This window comes from Anabrus simplex, chromosome 11 (genome assembly GCF_040414725.1).
Source record: "Anabrus simplex isolate iqAnaSimp1 chromosome 11, ASM4041472v1, whole genome shotgun sequence".
NCBI classification, from domain to species: Eukaryota; Metazoa; Arthropoda; class Insecta; order Orthoptera; family Tettigoniidae; genus Anabrus; species Anabrus simplex.
The window spans coordinates 84,007,305-84,027,378 of record NC_090275.1 but is presented as its reverse complement, the minus strand read 5'-3'; the positions used below and the strand labels follow the sequence as shown (position 1 = coordinate 84,027,378).

Genomic DNA, 20,074 nt, shown 5'->3' with positions numbered 1-20,074 from the left:
GGCAATTAACAATATCAGGTACGCAGATACTGTTGTCATAGCAAATGAATTACCTGTGCTCCAACGCATGACAGACAAATTAGTCCAGCGCAGTGAAGAGTTTGGCCTGTTTGTCAATGCTTCCAAGACCAAAGTTGTAGTCTTCTCTAAAAGAAAAATTCCAGCAACCCTGTCAATAAACGGCAGTAAGATTGAACAAGTATGTATGTACAGTCTTCAGCCCTAAGGTTGGTTGGATCCAACAGCTCTGCCATCAGCTGTCATAGATGGCCTAGGCATCACTGAAGAGGCATACTAGGGAAATGAGTGAGGTAGTTTCCCGTTGCTTTCCTCACCGAGCCAGAAGTTGCTATTACAATCAGTCTGCCAAGCCCACTGAAATGCATGCACCAACTGACCCTATGAGCAACATTTTCACATCATTCATAGCAGGGACTGGCTGCATAAGGAATGGCATTACTAGCATCGCTCATACCTCAGTCACTTTCGCATTGTCAAAGTCAAGGATAAGACAGAGACAGATCAATGAAAGTAACAAAATTGCTCTAGCCCATACCACAAGACATAGTGCAATGTAAACACTAGGTCCTGCCATCCTCCCTTAAATACTTGGGTACTGTGCTAGATGAGGAATGTGATTCCAAGAGAGAGATAAAATCTAGAATAGAACAGGCCAAGAGGCAATTTTTTAGCATGAAACAGCCATTTACAAAATCGAACCTAAGTGTGCAATTAAGAATGCGAATTATTCGGTGCTATGTATTCTCCATTTTTCTCTTTGGATGTGAAAGCTGGACCCTTGACCAAAATCTAGAAAAAAGAATTGATGCTTTTGAAATGTATCTATATCGCTGCCTACTCCGAATACCATGGGTGCTAAAACTTTCAAATGACGAAGTCCTTCATCGCATGAAGAAACAAAAAGAACTATTACTTACCGTAAAAAAAAAAAGAAAAACCCAATATCTAGGGCACATTATGAGAGACGAGAAGTACCAGCTATTACAACTCGTCACTGAAGGTAAAATACAGGGGAAAAGGTCTGTTGGCAGGAGGAAGAATTCATGGCTGAAGGACATCCGAAGATGGCACAACTGCACTTCAGAAGATGCTTTCCATGCTGCAACGTCACGTCCAGAGCTGGCTATGTGGACTGCCAACCTCCGCTAGGAGAAGGCGCCTCAAGAAGAAGAAGAAATAAATTACAGAACCTTATTCTTGCAGCAAAATCTGTCTAGTGATGTTCCTCTGCATGAACTTTCTTTTATATGGTCAAAATTTCAGCAGCCTGATCGCTTTGTGGGCCAATCCATGGATATGTTTATTTCCTGTGCTAGACAATTAAGGTGATTTTCTGGGACTTGTTTTTAACCACACCCAAATATCCCCAAGTTTATCTTCAATTAAAACGTCTTTTCCGCTTCCTTCATACATCACAAACTAAACCTGTTGTACTCCACCCTGTCATGGAATGTTTTGTACAGTCAGGGGAGAAAAAGTCGGCTGGTGGCTGAATGATGCTGAAGTTCCCTCGTAAAATGGGAATGACCCAGACCACTGTCATTACAGTGAACAATCCATATTCTAATCAAGTTTTTGTGTTGCTCAGAGAGTTTGAAGTCAAGGTATTCCCATGTTAGAGTATGTTTACTAATGTCATGAAAACTGGCATGAAAAGTGCAGCACGTAATAAATGCTGAAGAAATCGTGAAATTATCTATTTAATGAAAATTAAGCACTTTGTCCTATATTTTTAGACAGAGGAGGTTGTTAGCTTTGTTTCATGAGCAAACAATGAAGTGTGGATTGTTTATTGTGCTAGCCTTAATTTATTTCCTTGTGCAACCATACATACATACATACAAACATACATTATCATTATAGACTGTTATGCCTTTCACCGTTCAGTCTGCAAGCCTCTGAGAATTTACTAAACGTCGCCACAATCCTTGATTTGCAACTAGTGTTGTGTTGTGCAACCAGGGGAAAAAAAAAAAACCTATATCATTGGATGTGAGGCAATGTTTTTCCACTCTACAAACACTTATCAATCACATATGTTTTTGTCATTATCGTGATCAGTTTTCTGGAGTAAACCTGCCATTAAGTCCGGAAGGTACTGCAAAAGTGGTTGCTATGGTGGAAGATGGTCGCAGCATGCAATACGTTCCAGAAGTATTGAGAACTACACCTTCAACAATTTCTAGAACTATTAGAAGGTGTAGGTAAAGTGGAGGTTATTCGAGAAGACCAAGATCAGGCCCAAGAAGAGTAACATCAGCAAGAGGGGTCACTTCTTATGGCTCCAAGTTCTCTGCAAATGTCACACCACCACTATTGAAGCAAAAAAATCAACTCCACCAGTTTTGAGAGGTCAATGTTAGTGAAAGAACTGTCTACAGAAGACTAGTAGAAGCCAATCTTCAATGTAGAAGACCTGTTAAAGGTCCGAAACTCACCAAACAGCATCATGCTGTTCAAATGCGTTTTGCAAGGGAACATGGCAGCATGACCGTACAAACAATTGGAGCAAGTGCTGTTTACTGATGATGAGTCACGATTTGGCCTATGAACACATGATGGTAGAGAAGAGGTCTGGAGAAAGGTATTCCTCTTGCACTTTCTCTCCTGGGACACCTTTTTAGAGTGGTTCTCTTATGGTGAGGAATCAAGGGCAGAGTTGGTCTTTGTGGAGCATGGTAGCCTTTCAGCACATCAGTATATGGAGGAAATCTTTCTGAAGCATGCCATAACTTTTGCTCCATTTAGTGGTGGTGGTGGTTTCACACTAACGCGGGATGCTTGCCAACATGTTGCGAGATGTGCGCAAGAGGTGTTGGGTGAAACAAAGATTCATGTTGTGGTTTAGCCAGCTTGAAGCCCCAATTTGAATCCTATTGAGCATCTATGTGACAAGCTGGGGAGAAGTTTTTCCCTGATTCTTGACAGGTCAACATGCATGAAAACACCAAAGGACAAGGACAATCTCCATATCTTCACCCACCGCAGTCTTCACTTCTCGCTGTCTGATGAGTTTCTTTCTGCTTCCCAACTTCATCAGGAAGGTAGGCTTCAATACTCATTGGGAGGCAATCTTGACAGATCTTGTCTCGAAGTCAGAAGTGTGGGATAAGAAGAAAGTTGTATTAACACAGAAGGGAAGAGACAAAATTATACATGATTAATACTGATGGTAAAAGACTGGAAACATAGGACAAATACAAAAGTAAGGCTAATAAGTCATCAGAGCCAATTTAAGTAAGAACAGAAAAAATAACTTGGTCATCTGTGGAGTACTTATTTACTGAAACAGAATTTACATTGAAACAGCTTCCCTTTCTGATGCCCTTCCAAAAACGGTGATTCTTCTTTTTTTCTTTACTGTGTATAAGTTTTAATTCGTTTCTCTCTCAATTTCAGTCCATTATAATTGTCTTCGAAAATTTGTTCATCTTTATTTGAACGTTTTCTGTTTTTGTTGCACACCTGAGGAACTGCTGCTACTCTATGCTCACTTTCCAAAGACGTTTCCTTGTTTTCTGTATCTAGAATGGTATGTTCCTCATTGTTCGAACTGTGGCATCTCTGATTCTCAGGTGACGGGAAACATTTGACTTTTACATAGTGTACCGATTCGTTCAACTTCTTTCCCTCTTCATCCCATTTTTCAATGTTTCTTGCAATGCATTCCATATCTTGTTTTAGTTTCTTTAAATCTTCATCCCATTTGGTTAGAGTTTCTATGACGTTGTACACCTTCTCCTTCAAATATTTGCCCTCCTCATTCCATACTGTATGAGTCTGTGATATATTCTGGTTACTTTTCAGATCTCCTGATCCAGAATTTATAAAGCATTCTACAGAACAATCATCCTCATTAGAACTTGCAACATTTTGTTTACGAGTCACAGTACATCTTGAACCTGATTGATCGTGACTAGCAATAGGCATGGAACGAAGGATATCCTCCATAGAATCATCAAAAGCACGTTCAATGATTTCGGAATTGGCACTGTGTTTTATTTCCTTCTTCGGGAGGAATGAGGATTGTTGCTTACAGAATCTGTCGTCGTAAATGGCCAAAGTTTTGCTAGAGTCCATTTGCCTCCCGCCGTTTGGTTCCTCCTCGCGGTAGGATGTTTGTCCTTTACCCGTTTCTTCTTCATTCTCTTGTTCTTCACAGAATGGGGTTTCTCCCTTGTAAAATTCAATTTTTCCTGGAGCCATACAAGAATTCCTTGGTCTTGATAGGTCTTCCTGGCTGTATGAGATTTGTCTTTCATCTTTCCTTTTAGCACAAATCTTTTGATTCCTTTCTTCTTCCCTGCTGAGTGTGATTTGTCGTCTGCAAAATTGTGCTTTAGTAGGCAGCTGCGCATGGTTTTTGTGACGTTGTGAGCCTTTTTCTTTACAACATGTAGCTTTCCCTGTATGTATGTTAGAATACTCTTGTTTTCTTTGTTGTTGCTGGTTAAGGACTGGTTGCTCACAGGATCTTTCTTTCCACAAAACATCATAAGAATCTTCTTGCTTATGTGCACCACTTAAGGACAAATTACTGGTCTTTGTCTGACAAGGTTGACAGTTATTTCTGTTTGCTTTACTGTCTGGGTTCAGAATGTTTTCTACGTTATTTTGTGTATCTGATATGTCACTGGAACTATGACTGTTTTTGACTGAGTTAGTTTGTACAATTTCAGTTTCAAGTCCATGAAAGTTCTTAACTTCATCTTGAACTGCTGTTTCCTCATATTCCTGGCTATGAGTTCTTGTGGTGCTCTTGAGTTTATTTTTAGTTATCTTACCGTGCTGTACATTGTTTTTTCCGACTGTCTTACACAGTCTTTCCTTCTCTCTCTTATAAGATTCAGTTTCATTTCCAGTTGCCTTGCTTTTGTTTTTGAATGTGGCATCTTCAAATTCTATAGTTGTCTTACTAAACAGATTTCTGCTCACACTTGTTCCACAGTTCTTTTGTAATTTTGAGATCAAATTGTGGCCCTTGTCTTCCACTGATTTTCTCTGCTCTTGTGCTGTAGAACATCCTGCTATGGAAAGGCTAGGTGCTGTTGGAAACTTAGAATGTAATTTTCTTGATGCTTTGGACTGTTGTCTTTTCTCATACTCTTCTAGGTTTCGGTATACAATGGCCACTTCGGCTATTCTGTGGATTTCATCATTCAAGAAATTTACTTTCCCTGGATTTTTAGTTAAGAAACTTAAAAGAATATCAACAATGTCTTATAATAAATCAGTTTGAAACAACATTCAATGTATTATACAAGGCTCTTTAGGAGGAATATAAATATTATGAGAGGCTATTTAGAGTAAAAAGAAGGTCATGTGAACATTTGTCTAGTTTCAAATATGTGTGGAATGTGGAATTACAGCTGTTTGTATGATATACCAGGAGGCCATGCTTGTGAATTAACATTCAGGGATCAAACTGTGCCTTATCTCATGCAAATCATCTTCTTTAGGTGCTTGTGCGAAATAATTTTTGCACTAATTCATAGAATTCAAGATGGTGTTAGCTATCTTGTGATAGGATTTGTATTTTATACATTGTTGTTAATGTTGTATACTATTTATGTGAGATCTTATGCAGAAGCTAAGAGATTCTTTAATCAAGACTTTTTTTATATATACCTAAGGCAATTTATAGGTCAATGTATTGAAATTGTAGAGTTCTTATATGATACTTTGGATTGTTCAATGTCTTTGAAGGGATCAATTATGAGCACTGAGAAAGATGGTTGCACAGATGATGATGTGTGCAGCCCAATGCAACCTGTTAAATCAGACTACACTGTAAAAAATATTACAAAAGAGTGTACATATATTACAAAGGCCCATCCAGACATGCATAGATATGGATTGGTTCAGAAATGTGTAACCTCAAATAATACGATAGATAAAATTATGGAAGATGAAACTAATACAAGTACAAATTCACGAAGTATAATCTATATACATAAAATATGAGTTTTGTCTGTACATTGCTTCGAATTAGAAAATAATGGTATTTCTGTATCGGTCATGTCCATAGTAACAAGGAAATGCATTTTTTTACTTTTCCGTAATTTCTGCCTGTCCGTATGTATGTAGACGCATCACGAAAAAACGGCTGAAGAGAATTCAATGAAAATCGGTATGTGAAGTCGGGGGATGAGCCACTACAATCTAGGCTATAAATAATTTTACTCACGCTGAGTGAAATCGTAGTTTAGGGGAAGGCCTAAAATTGAATTCTCAAATATTTATATTATTAGTGGTCCTATCGATAAATACTACATAACCAAAGTTATATACAATTAAATTTCCAATCATTTATGTCATACATTGTTAGCGTACCGGCTTTGATAACACAGATATTCATGAATTTGTATTTCTGTTGCCAAGTCCATATTGACGCCGAGCCATGAGGAAATGGGTTAACAGAATTTAATGAAAGTCGGTATATAGAGTTGGGGAATAAGAAACTACAGTCTAAGTTGTAAACAATTTTATTCGCCCTGGATAAAATTGTAGTTTAGGAAAGACGCCTAAAATTTAATTTTTAAATACCTATGTTATTGGTCCTATCAAAAAGTACTACAAAACAGAAGTTATAGAGAATACAATTTCAGACCATTTATATCTTATTCAATTTTACCGTACTGACTATGATAAGAGTGGTATTTCTGAGTCGGAAGAAAACTAAATGTATGTGAAGGCCTACAATATTGAAAGCGCATAACATTCATCAACAATAACATTACATTGACCATTGTTTGTGGTGATGTTCTTTGTCTCTTATGCTGCGCTCAACTCAAATAGATGGGATTACTGATGCAAACCGAGTTTAACAGCCTGACTGAATATTGTCGGGAAATAGTTGGAAAGTTCTTTCTTCCTTAGCATGTCATTCCCTTGGTTCTTACATTTTCTGATACTGTACTGCTGGTACATAACTCACTGGTTCATCACAGTATTCCACCTATTCGATCCCTAGTCTGACGCGCTGTTTTGAATAAGCAGTGTGCACTTTTAAGGCAGAGGCTAACTTAGTAGTAGTAGTAGTAGTAGTAGTAGTAGTAGTAGTAGTAGTAGTAGTATGACCTAGTCTAGAATTACAATTTAGGCATATTCCAAATTATAGCACCACAATTCACTAAATAACTCAAATTTCAACCCTGAAAAAAAGCCGTTTCTTAAAAAGAGCTTCTTCCTCTTCACTTTTATTAAATTCTACATTCATTTATCAAAAGTAGCAGTGAAGAGGGGGTTTCTCCTCTGGCTTGGAGGAAAAATTGACTCTCAAGCAAGATAGATTTTTCTGCCGCCAGTGTACTGAACTGAGATTTTCCGACTCATCGGGTACTCCTAGGAAACAGATTAGTAAAAGGGCATAGTTTTGGCCCTGGAACTCTCCACTATTCGACCCCCCACCCTCCAAGATAAGACTAAGAGTGTTTACAAATGATAGCTGTCTGCGGCCTGGTCATTCCAGCTCTGGAACTTTGGACTGTTAGATCAGCAGCGTAGTACTGTTTGTTAAAAGTGAGAAAATGTTTGCTTTTACTCGCGCCATTCGTACCGACGTCATTGTAATGACCTATGTTCATTTCAGTTGGGAAAACCACTCAGTCTTTCTGAGGATGTAAAAAAGCAGGTGGAGAAGTGAGTGTATGCCATTATAACGCAATTTCCCAACCTGATTGTGACTGATGGTAGGCAAGCGGGCCTACCATTACAATGAAAATTCCCTAACGCAGTCTTCATATGAGAAAGGACGTTTGGTGATTTCTCTGTTGCGTTTCTAGGGTAACGTTAAGACCCATGCAATTTAATACAGTCTTGATCACAACGTGTACTCTACCTAACCTACAATTCTGTATACAATGTAGAATTCCATAGTGAAGTACGGGTACATCAGCTAGTTAAAATAATACTGATGTGAGAGAGAGAGAAAATGTGATGAAGTGAGTTAATTCCGTTTGAAGTTTCCCGCTATGCTAGAATAAGAGTATGATAGTAAGGGTTAAAATTCATTATAAGTTTGTCTGTACTCTCTGTCAATTGGGTAATTCACTACAAGAGCCTGAACATCCAGCTGTAAAATATGTATTAATGAATAGACAGAAAAAGATTCACACAGATAATGAGAGGTTTGGCAAAAGTGGTAACCTAGTCAGAGAGACAGGGAAAATATAGAGAAAAGTTGGGAAAGTAAGATGAAGATGATGATGCTTGTTGTTTTAAGGGGCCTAACATCGAAGGTCATCGGCCCCTAATGGAACGAGATCGACAACATGATATATGATGGTTAAAATTTTAAAATGTATCCACTGACTAGAGTAAAAAAAGAAATGGTGATGAAGAAAAATGAGTATGAGATTAAAACAATCAGTGGATCTAATTTGCAATGCCTCATTTTCTAATAAAAAGAGAAAATACAGGAAACAAAGGAATAAGGCATTGCGTGGTAGTACAGATATGTACACATAATTTACGGTACACATTAAAATAACACACTAAAATACGCAACACAAACTAAAATGGAGTCAATGGGATAAAAGCGCAACAGATACAAAAACACTAGGACAAAGGACATCATTATACACGATAAAACAGAACACTATCCCTCATAAAGCGGATGACGAGGTCTGCTGACTGCTCATCATCTCACAAGATAAGGGAGATTGAACTCTGAAGGTTAAGACTACGGCGCAGATCGACCAGGTCCACACACTCCGTAAGGATGTGTACCACGGTAAGATGATCGCCGCAAGTACACACCGGAGGGGGTTCCCCTTTCAATAGATGGGAGTGAGTTAGGATACTGTGGCCGATCCAAAGACGACATAATATCACTGCTCCCCTCTGAGAGGCCCGAAGGGAAGTCCTCCATACCTTCGTAGTACCTTTAACTGCTCTCAGCTTATTTGGACGAGGAGTGGCCTGCCACTCCATCTCCCAATAGGACATAACCAGATGTCTCAGCTGAGAGCGAATGTCACTTGCTGGAACCTTGAAAGGCAACAGGGGCAGTGTTACTGCCTGCTTGGCAGCCTTATCTGCTAACTCATTTCCCTCTACACCCATGTGGCTTGGGAGCCACATAAACGTGATTCTGGTGCCGGCATACAAACACCCAGCCAGCAGGTCCTGGATCCTGTTGTATGTCCGGCGCTCCCTTTCTCGCTCCACCAGCCAGCTGCACGCGCGCCTGTGTATCATTCTGCTAGCTTCGACGCGCAGCCCTCAGTGCGCGTGCCTGACCATCCAGTGTACTATAAATAGGAGCTCCCTGCCTGTTCACTCGCCCACTTGCCCCTGGTGTCCAGCTCCAGAATACACCCTACGTCGAGCACGGAGGCTACTCCTCTTGAAAATGTGCTTCGACCAGGTGGACTGAATTTCTGGCAGTACGAGGTTTCACCTCTGGTCACCGCTCCCTTACCTGTTTCCGCTGCCTATGTTCCGTAATTCTTTTACAAGCCATTGTCATTCCCTAATTTATGCAAGCTCCCTTAGTTTCGCTAGGTGGAATTTCTTCAATCAATTGAACTTGCTTTTTAGGAATTCAGGCACTTCAACAAACAAGGACTCTCAAGGACATTTATGTTAGTGTGCCAGATAGTTTTCGACTATCAACGTGTCAATTCACAAAGACTATCTTTTCAAGATAGGAGTGTATATAAAGACTGTAAACCTGTACATATTGTATAAAGACAAACTTTTCTCAAGATTCAATATTCCTTTTTGCTTCAAAATAAATTTCAGTTATTTGTGTAAATATCATAAAGTGAAGCAATAAAAGTTGTGTTTTGTAAACTTCAACCTTGGTTACAACACAACTCTATGGCGACGAGGTAAAACAGCTACAACCTACAATTCTTCGACCCCAGTTGCCAACTCTATGGCGACGAGGTTAAAAAAGCAACAAACTACACGTCATCAGCCCCAATCGCCAACTCTATAGCAACGAGGTAAACACGACACTACAATTCAACAGGCCCAGTTGTCAACTCTACGGCGAAGTGCTAAACAGCAACGACACTCCAACCAGTTCTGACACACAGCTTACCTTACTCTTTCTTGCACGCATCTCGCAATGGCTACTGCGGAACAACTCGCTACGGTCTTCCAAGCCTTACAGCAGCAACAACAACAGTTTATGCAACAACAACAGGCAGCATTAATTCAGGCTATTCAAGCTATTTCTGTCTCTACACAGCCATCAGCTATTCCTCCGTTCTCTGCTTTTGATCCGGCTAAGGAAGAATGGTCAGTTTATTTAGCCCGTTTACAACAGCATTTCATCTGCCATTCTGTCACAGATGATCAACGCCGCCGCGCACTATTTCTTAGTTCGGTTGGCAATGCTACGTGTGAATTACTACGTAAATTAAGTCCGGAAGAACACTTATCTGAGGTATCCTTCACGCAGCTCTTGGCCCGTCTCACAGAACACTATGCCAAAGCTCCTCACATAGTGGCTGCTCGCTATAAATTTTTTCAGTGCAGAAAGCAACCCCATCAGACACATACTGAATGGATAACTGAATTGCGTGGTCTAGCTAAACCCTGCCAGTTCATCTGCTCCAAGGACGGTTGTGGTTCATCCTACACTGATTCTCTCATTAGGGACATGCTAATTTTACATACTCCTGAAGACAAAATACGTTTTGACGCTGTCAAGCAGAGTAACCCTTCTTTAGAAGACGTCCAGCGTATTGCTACGGTTTATGAGCTTACTACCAAGACTGCCGCAGCCATAGCTTCTCCACACGAAGTTGCACAAGTCTCGCCTCAGGCCCGCAAGTCCTCTGCTACAGTGAACCGTACGGATAAGGCGCTCTCCACCAAGCATTCTCGCCAGGTTCCCTCTCGCAATGCTCCACGGAAGCCCAATTCTAAAAGCACCTCGAAACTCCTGCCTTCCTGCCGAGGTTGTTTCAAGCATCATGAACGTCGTGACTGTCGTTTTTTCAAAGCTACTTGTGAACGATGTAATAAACTTGGACACATTAAGACTGTCTGTCAAAGTTCGCTCCGCCCTGCTAAGACTACTGCAGCACGCCGGAAGCATATACAGCCCCGCCAAGACATGGAAGTTGATCAGATCAATCTTATTCTTCCCACCAAGGATTCTCACAAAATCATCATTCCTCTCTCATTCTCTGATCGATCTGTCGATTTTCAATTAGACACTGGATCACCTGTCTCTATTATTAACCTGACTACCTACCACGACTTAGGTTCACCTTCATGCTCTCCAGCTGACATCCAGCTCGTGACATTTAACAAGAAGAAAATTGACATCAAAGGTCAAATCAAGCTTCAGGCTAGTTATAAAGGAATTCAGAAGGCCATTCCTCTTCTCGTAGTTAACAACTACACTGCATCAAACATTATGGGCATGGATCTATTTAACTTATTTGGTTTCCAGATACATGACAACATTAACGTCGTATCTACATTGCATCCTACTTCTGACGTTACCGCTCTCCTAGCGCAGTTTCCTGAAGTCTTCGACTCTCAGCTCGGAACAGCAAAAGACTATACAGCTCACATACAGCTGAAATCCGGAGCTAAGCCTCGCTTCTTCAAAGCTCGTCCAGTACCCCTAGCACTTCAAGACCAGGTCACGAAAGAATTAGAAAGATGGATACAAACTGGAATTGTTGTACCAGTTACTTCTAGTCAATGGGCTACTCCACTCGTGGTAATAAAGAAACCTGATGGTAATGTTCGACTTTGTGGCGATTTTCGATCTACAGTCAACGCACAACTCGACACAGATATCTTTCCTATTCCACGTCCAGAAGACTTATTCCGTCGTCTCTCTGGTGGACAATTCTTCTCTCGAGTTGATCTTAAAGAAGCATATCTCCAGCTACTTTTAGACGAAGAATCTAAGAAATTTCTCACACTCAACACTCCTCTCGGACTGCTCCAGCTCCAGCGGCTCCCATTCGGTGTTTCATCCTCAGCGGCTATTTTTCAGCGCTATTTGGCTCAACTCACCGCCTCCATTCCCGGTTGTGCTAACTACCTGGATGATATTATTGTTACTGGAAAAGATCATCAGGAACATCTAACCAATCTCCGCCTTCTTCTCCAGAAATTGAAAGACAATGGCCTACGAGCGAATCTCGCTAAATGTACCTTCTTTCAGCCTCAAATTCAATACCTAGGACATATACTTGATAAGAATGGAATTCGTCCTAGTACACAGAATGTCTCAGCGATAGTAAACATGCCAGCACCTCAGAACCTCAAGCAGCTTCAGTCCTTCATAGGCAAAGCGAACTATTATAATAAGTTCATTCCACGCTTCGCTACAGTGGCAGCTCCATTAAACGCTCTACGTAAAAAAGGTGTTAAGTTTCAGTGGACTCCGCACTGCCAACAGGCATGGAAAACAATCAACAACGCCTTAATTCAAGCTATACAACTCACTCATTTTCAGCCCGACAAGATCATCACGCTAGCTACTGACGCTTCAGACTACGGTGTCGGTGCCGTTCTCTCCCAGAAGGATCGTCATGGACAAGAACACCCCATCGCCTTCGCTTCGAAAACACTTAATGACCATCAACGTCGATACTCACAGATAGAGAAAGAAGCTTTAGCCATCATCTTTGGTATTCGCCGTTTCAATGAATATCTCTATGGCAACCATTTCCTGATCATTACCGATCATAAGCCTCTCGTGCACTTATTCCATCCTGGTAATAAGATCCCAGAGAATTCCCTCAGAAAGCTTCAACGATGGTCCATGTTCCTTTCTGATTATTCCTATCAGATTGTATATCGTGCCACATCCCAGCATTGTAATGCTGATGCCCTCTCCCGCTTACCCGTTGGTCCTGATACTGCCTTCGATTCTCAAGAATCTGAATGTCTTCAGTTGGACATAGAACTTGAAGATACTGTATCCAGTTTTCCTATTGATGCTACCTGCATAGCTAAAGCTACGGATAAGGACAGTACACTTGCTACTGTACGTACTTACATCCGCAACGGTTGGCCTCTTCAGAGCACACTTCCTGCCCACCTGGCACCTTATCATCGTATGCAGCATCGTCTCACGACTCGTGCCGGAGTTGTATTACTAGAAGCAGGCACCATCTTCCGAGTGGTTATCCCACTTAGCCTACAGAAACAAGTTCTCGAATTATTACACCAAAGCCATTGGGGTATCTCCAGAACAACGCAACTCGCCCGTCAACACTGCTACTGGCCCGGTATTGATGCCGCCATCGAAAAGCTAATACGTCATTGTGAGCAATGTCAAACGAATCAGAACGCCCCGTCTTCTGATCTTGCTTCATGGCCTCCTGCTACTACTCCATGGGAACGAGTTCACATCGATTTCGCAGGTCCTTTCCTCAATTCCATGTGGTTAATAGTCATCGATTCACTGTCAAACTTTCCATATGTCGTGGATATGCATTCGACTACTACAACCGAAGCTACCATCCGTGCTCTCCAGAAAATCTTTACTACAGAAGGTTTACCGCAAGTACTCATTTCGGACAACGGACCTCAATTTACAGCTACTGCTTTCCAGAACTTTTGTACACATAATGGCATTCGTCATATCCTAGCACCACCTTTTCACCCTCAATCTAATGGTGAAGCTGAACGCTTCGTACAAACATTTAAAAGAAGTATGAAGAAAGCTGTCTCTTCAGGCTTAACTAAAGACCAAGCCTTGCTCCAACTCTTAAACAACTACAGAACTCTACCCGGCGCTGATAATATCACTCCTGCACAGAAGCTCCATGGACGACCTCACAGAACTTTACTTTCTCTGTTACAGCCTCTTCCGGCCCAGCATAAGACATCACCAACGAAGTTCTCCCTCAACGACAAGGTCTACACCAGGACATTCAAATCCAACCCACTCTGGATACCTGGAGTCATCTGCAGATCTTTGGGTCATCGTCTATACGAGATACAGACTACGGAGAAACGTATCTGCCGCCATCAAGATCAGATACGTCTGCGCTACCGCCCCTGTCCAGCTATTGATGCTATTGCTAAACCTGATAAATCTATTGCTGAACGCGCTTTAGATCATTTAATAACAATGGGTTCCTTTCAGGACGAGACAGCGCCACTCCGCCCAGTTCCAGCTCCGGACAATACAACAGAGATACCAGCAGCTCCGCCCCAGCATCGCAGTCGCCGCCAGCGCCGCCGCCGTTTCACGCCGTACCGGCGTATTTAGGAGGGGAGGGTGTTGTATGTCCGGCGCTCCCTTTCTCGCTCCACCAGCCAGCTGCACGCGCGCCTGTGTATCATTCTGCTAGCTTCGACGCGCAGCCCTCAGTGCGCGTGCCTGACCATCGAGTGTACTATAAATAGGAGCTCCCTGCCTGTTCACTCGCCCACTTGCCCCTGGTGTCCAGCTCCAGAATACACCCTACGTCGAGCACGGAGGCTACTCCTCTTGAAAATGTGCTTCGACCAGGTGGACTGAATTTCTGGCAGTACGAGGTTTCACCTCTGGTCACCGCTCCGTTACCTGTTTCCGCTGCCTATGTTCCGTAATTCTTTTACAAGCCATTGTCATTCCCTAATTTATGCAAGCTCCCTTAGTTTCGCTAGGTGGAATTTCTTCAATCAATTGAACTTGCTTTTTAGGAATTCAGGCACTTCAACAAACAAGGACTCTCAAGGACATTTATGTTAGTGTGCCAGATAGTTTTCGACTATCAACGTGTCAATTCACAAAGACTATCTTTTCAAGATAGGAGTGTATATAAAGACTGTAAACCTGTACATATTGTATAAAGACAAACTTTTCTCAAGATTCAATATTCCTTTTTGCTTCAAAATAAATTTCAGTTATTTGTGTAAATATCATAAAGTGAAGCAATAAAAGTTGTGTTTTGTAAACTTCAACCTTGGTTACAACAGATCCGCTGCACCAGAGGGAGCTGAGGGAAACAGGTATCAATAGACTGTACTGAACTCAAGGAGTCAGAACACACAAGGAAGTGTCGGCGCTCATTTGACAGTGCGTAGCGCAGAGCTTCACAGATAGCATAGAGCTCTGCTGTATTCACACTACAGGTTACCGGGAGAGCAAAAAGAAACCTATCAGTGTCGACAACGAACGCACAGCCCACTTTAGTGTCTGTTCTCGAGCCATCTGTGTAAACGACGACTGAACCTGGATACCGGCCAACAACTGACAGAAAGAGCCTCCGATAAATCAAAGGGTCAGTGTCTACCTTCGGGCCAGTGTGCAGATCCAGGATTATTTCAGGACGTCATACTATCCACGGAGGTACCCCAGTTGGTTGTCTGACGAGGCAAGGAACCGAAGGTACGTGAAACAATATGTGACTGCTATCCAGGCGTATTCCAACCGGCCATGTTGTTCGAGGATAAGCGGCGTACAACCAACGGTTTCTATTGTTGAATACACAAGGAGAGCTTGGGTGAAATGGCATCTCTCACAAATTAGCAGCATACGCCAGAAGGAGTTGCTGGCTTCTCAGGTGTAAAGGTGGCACACCAGATTCAGCAAGCAGACTAGCTATGGAGCTTGTTCGAAAAGCTCCCGTCGCCAACCGAACCCCGCTGTGGTAGATGTTCAGTTTTGAAAGGACACTTGGTCTTGCAGAGCCATATGCTGCACTGCCGCAGTCTAACCGGGATAAAATATGTGCCCGATAGAATCGTAGGAGCACCGTGCGATCTGCTCCCCAATTAGTGCTGCTAAGAAACTTCAAGAGATTAAGCCTCTTGGTGCATTGCACTTTTAGCTGCCGCACGTTTGGCTCCCACGATAATTTACTATCAATAAGGACCGCAAGAAATCAGTAAGTGTCAAGTAAAGGAAGAGCGACATTCCCTAGATAAAGCTCAGGATCTGGGTGAAGAGTATGTTGACGACAGAAGTGGACAACAGACATCTTTGCGGTAGAAAACTGAAAGCCATATTCTAAGGTCCACTGCTCCATTCTCCTAATAGCTTGCTCTAATTGTCGCTCTGCGACTGCCATACTACGCAAGCTATAGTGCAGAGCAAAATCGTCCACATACAGCGACGGTATTACTGCTGAACCAGGAGCAGCGACAATACCATTTGTGGGACTCCATTTTCTTGAACATGGTATTGCGAATATGTCCTCCCTATTCGGACACAGAATAGATGGAGGGACAAAAAATTCACAATAAATACCGGCAAGTTACCTCGGAATCTCCACTGATGCAGGACTGAAAGGATACCATATCGCCAGGTGGTGTCGTAGGCCTTCTCTAAGTAAAAAAAAACAGCTACCAAATGCTGTTTGCGGTAAAACGCATCCTGGATAGAGCTCTCTAGGCGGAGAAGTGGTCAGTGGACGATCGAGTGGCTCGAAAACCACACTGGTACTCGGACAAGAGTCCTTGTTTCCCCAGACACCACACAAGTCGGCGATTTACCATCCTCTCAAATAGCTTATACAGGCAGTTTGTAAGACAAATCGGTCTGTAACTTCCTGCATACTTAGGATCTTTGTCAGGCTTGAGGACAGGAATGACTATGCCCTCTCGCCACTGAGACGGAAAATCACCCTCTATCCAGTTACGGTTGAACACACAAAGGAGATATCGTAGGCTATCATCACTAAGGTGTTTCAACATCTGGTTATGGATGTTGTCTGGTCCAGGAGACGTGTCCTTGCAAAGCGCTATGACACTGCGGAGTTCCCACTCCGTAAAGGGCACGTTATAGTCCTCTCAAGCTTGAGTGGCAAAACTAAGGTGATGACGTTCTGCCTCCCGCTGCAGAGCGAGGAAATCACGATGGTAATTCCCGGAGAAAGATACGTCCGCAAAATTACCAGCTAGATGGTTAGCTATCAAGAGAGGTTCAGTGACGAGCCTACAATATAAATTCCCGGTTTAGAAGATGATCCTTGGATACCCGAAATACGTCGAAGTTTAGTCCACACTTGAGATGTTGGAGTATGTGACGTCATAGACGACACATATCTCTCCCACGAAGCTTTCTTACTTTGGCAAATAAGAACTCGCGCCTTAGCGCGTAGTTTCTTAAATGTTACTAAGTTGGCCATAGTAGGCTGCCTACGATAACATTTATGGGCATGACGGCGTTCTTTGATAGCTACTGCAATTTCTTCGTTCCACCAAGGAACGAGTTTTCGGCGAGGAGGCCCTGAGAAGGAAGGAATTGACTCCTCAGCAGCAGCAAGGATTGTGTTATATAAGTTACTTAGAAGTCTACGGTCCGCGTGGTATCGGCGTTAAAGACAGCTAGGGATTGAACTTTGGCCAATCAGCATGTAGAACCCATCGAGTGGGAGCCTCGACAGATTTTTGTTTCATCAAAGTAAGGATAATGGGAAAATGTCACAAAGATCGTCGTGTGTATTCCACCGAAACAGCAGAACCAATATTCGGCTGCATAGACTTACGCCTATGCGAGAATATATGCCATAACGTATACTAAAGTGAGTTGGTTCCCCTGTGTTCAAAATACATAAATCCAGCGCTGTTACTAATATTTCCAGCTCTTCTCCCCGGGAGCAAGGCGTCTCAGAACCCCGTATGGGGGTGATGGCCATTAAAATTGCCCAATAAGAGGAAGGGAGGTGGAAGCTGATCTATAAGATCAGTGACATCATTTATATTAACCCTTTCATTCCCAGTGTTGTTCCTAGACAGCATCGTATTTCAAGCTGTTATATACAGTACTAGCAAGGTACCCGTGCTTCGCTACGGTATTATACTGAAATTTATAATTGAATGCTTATTGTTTTAGACATATAATCCGCCGAAATTCGCGATCTGACTCGTCTTCTGCGAGAATCCGCCAAAATTCGCGATCTGACTCGTTTTCTAATAGATTATGGCAAGTCTCCCTCCATTTTTCAATCTTTCTCTCCAGCAATCGATTTCGTACTTCCCGGGCTAGGTCCAGGTATTCCACCCGGTCAGTTGCGTCCCTAAATCTTTGCCATCTTTTCCTATAAGCATTTTTAATATGGATGAAATCCTTCAGGAGACCCGGCGTGGTGTCGTCTTGGGTGCCTTGGCGGTTCTGAACCCGCAGCCGGACTGCATTCTTAGTCATTACCCGTCCAGGACCCGTTTCCAGTGCGGTCCGCACATTTGACGACGGTCCAGAACATTATTATTATTATTATTATTATTATTATTATTATTATTATAGATGTTCTGGACCCAATAGCAAGATGCAAGACCGCTACTTGGCGGTAAATTACATCTGCTGCCATTGTCATTGTTGACAATGTGACCAGCACCATTGTCGCGCGTAGGCAGGTGTGGGGGATTTCTGGCCATATGAATGACATACTTCCATGCATTATTGACCTTATTATAGAGGTGAAAAACTGGACGGTCAATCTCATTCCTATCGTTTATTTCAAATGTATTTAAATTTTTATTTATATGCCAGGAGAAGGTACTGTAATATAAGAACGTTCTCCGAAGGGAAAGATGGCTCTTGAAAACGAACCCAGGAAATATTAAAAATGATCGGTTTATGAACAGAATAAGTACATAAGAAATCTACAGCCTGTTTCCAGTCATTCGACAGGGTCAGGAATGGAATGAATAAAGCCCCCATCTATTGGCGACAATAGGAATTGTCCCGGCAGCCGAAACTTGTCGCACTCCTCTGAGGCAATGATTAATGGATGACAAATGAAATGAAATTATATTGGACAGTGTTGCTGGAATGAATGATGACAGGGAAAACCGGAGTATCCGGAGAAAAACCTGTCCCACCTCCGTTTTGTCCAGCACAAATGTCATATGGAGAGACCGGAATTTGAACCACGGAACCCAGCTATGAGAGGCCGCTGCGCTGCCGCCTGATAAACGGAGGCTCCTTATAAATACATTATGAACAGTAAAATCAATTGGTCTCAACTCCTTTTACACCCCACCGCCGTTAAGTTTATTGACCCCCCCCTCCCAAAAAAAATAAAAGAAGGCGTGTTTCTTTATGATTAAAGGAGATTCCAAACACCATTGTTTACGTCTATTACATTCAGTTTTCAGATTAAAATAATTCACTTTTTTTCACTTTCACACTCCTCCCCCCCCCCCCAAGTGAATTTTCTGGCAAAAAATACTTGTTTCTTTAATAGTAAATGATCTTCTAAATACCAATTATCACGACTGTAACTTCTTCAGTTTTTGATTTATGTGTCCTCATGAGAGGAATTCAACTCCTTTTCACTCACGCCTCCCAAGATGATTTCCCACACAAAACGGGCTTTTCTTTGTCTTTAAAGGAGATCCAGATACCAATTTTCACGTCTGTAGGCCCTAACAACTTTAGTTTTTATTAGATGTAAGTATTCTCATACAATTAAGTCAATTAATTTTTTGAATTCTTTCACCACCCCCCTCCCCATTCATTGGATTTTCCGAGAATTCGTGCTTCTTTACTATTAAAGCAGATTCCAATTATCAAATTTCACGTCTGTAACATCTTTATTTTTGAGATAAGTGTAGCCTAATTAAAAGAATTCAACACCATTTTCAGTCACTCCCCCCCACCCCCACCCAAGTGCTATATCCGAAAACTAAAAATACACGTTTCCTTATTTTTATAGAGATAAAAATACCATTTTTCACTTCTGTCATATGTTAAGTTTCTTGAGATATACTGTATAAATTCTAATTTTAAAATGTAACTCCCTTTTTAGTTCCCCTTAAGTGGAGTTTCCAAAAACAAATCGCCTATGTTTCTTTACATTTACAGGAGATTCCAAATATCACTTTTTACGTCTGTAACATTCTACGTTTCTCAGATATTCTGTAGATACTGTCTTTCAAAAAATTCACCCAAATATGTCACTCCTGTTTAACCGCCATTAATTGGATTTTCCAAAAACAAAAATATACGTGTTTCTTTATTTTTAAAGGAGATCCCATATACAAATTTTCAGTTCTGTAATATCTTCAGTTTCTGAGATATATGTATCCTCATTAAAGGATTCAACCAATTATTCACCCTTTTACACCCCTCCTATTGGGATTTTTCGAAAACAAAAAAATACATGTTTCTTTATTTTTAAAGGAG

General features: G+C 41.8%; 1 protein-coding gene across 3 annotated transcripts in view; it reads right to left on the bottom strand.

Annotated features, from left to right (window-relative positions):
* LOC136883512 (uncharacterized) overlaps positions 1 to 20,074 on the bottom strand; it is a 67,094-nt gene that overhangs the window by 7,044 nt on the left and 39,976 nt on the right. For 2 of the 3 annotated variants that reach the window (XM_068229701.1, XM_068229702.1), the window contains one exon: positions 3,286 to 5,198. In XM_068229701.1, the coding sequence (XP_068085802.1) occupies positions 3,379 to 5,198 (1,820 nt within the window). In that variant the 3' untranslated portion in view covers positions 3,286 to 3,378. Of the gene's footprint in view, positions 1 to 3,285; positions 5,199 to 20,074 lie in introns of those variants that run through there. The other variant, XR_011018838.1, reaches the window with a different exon arrangement.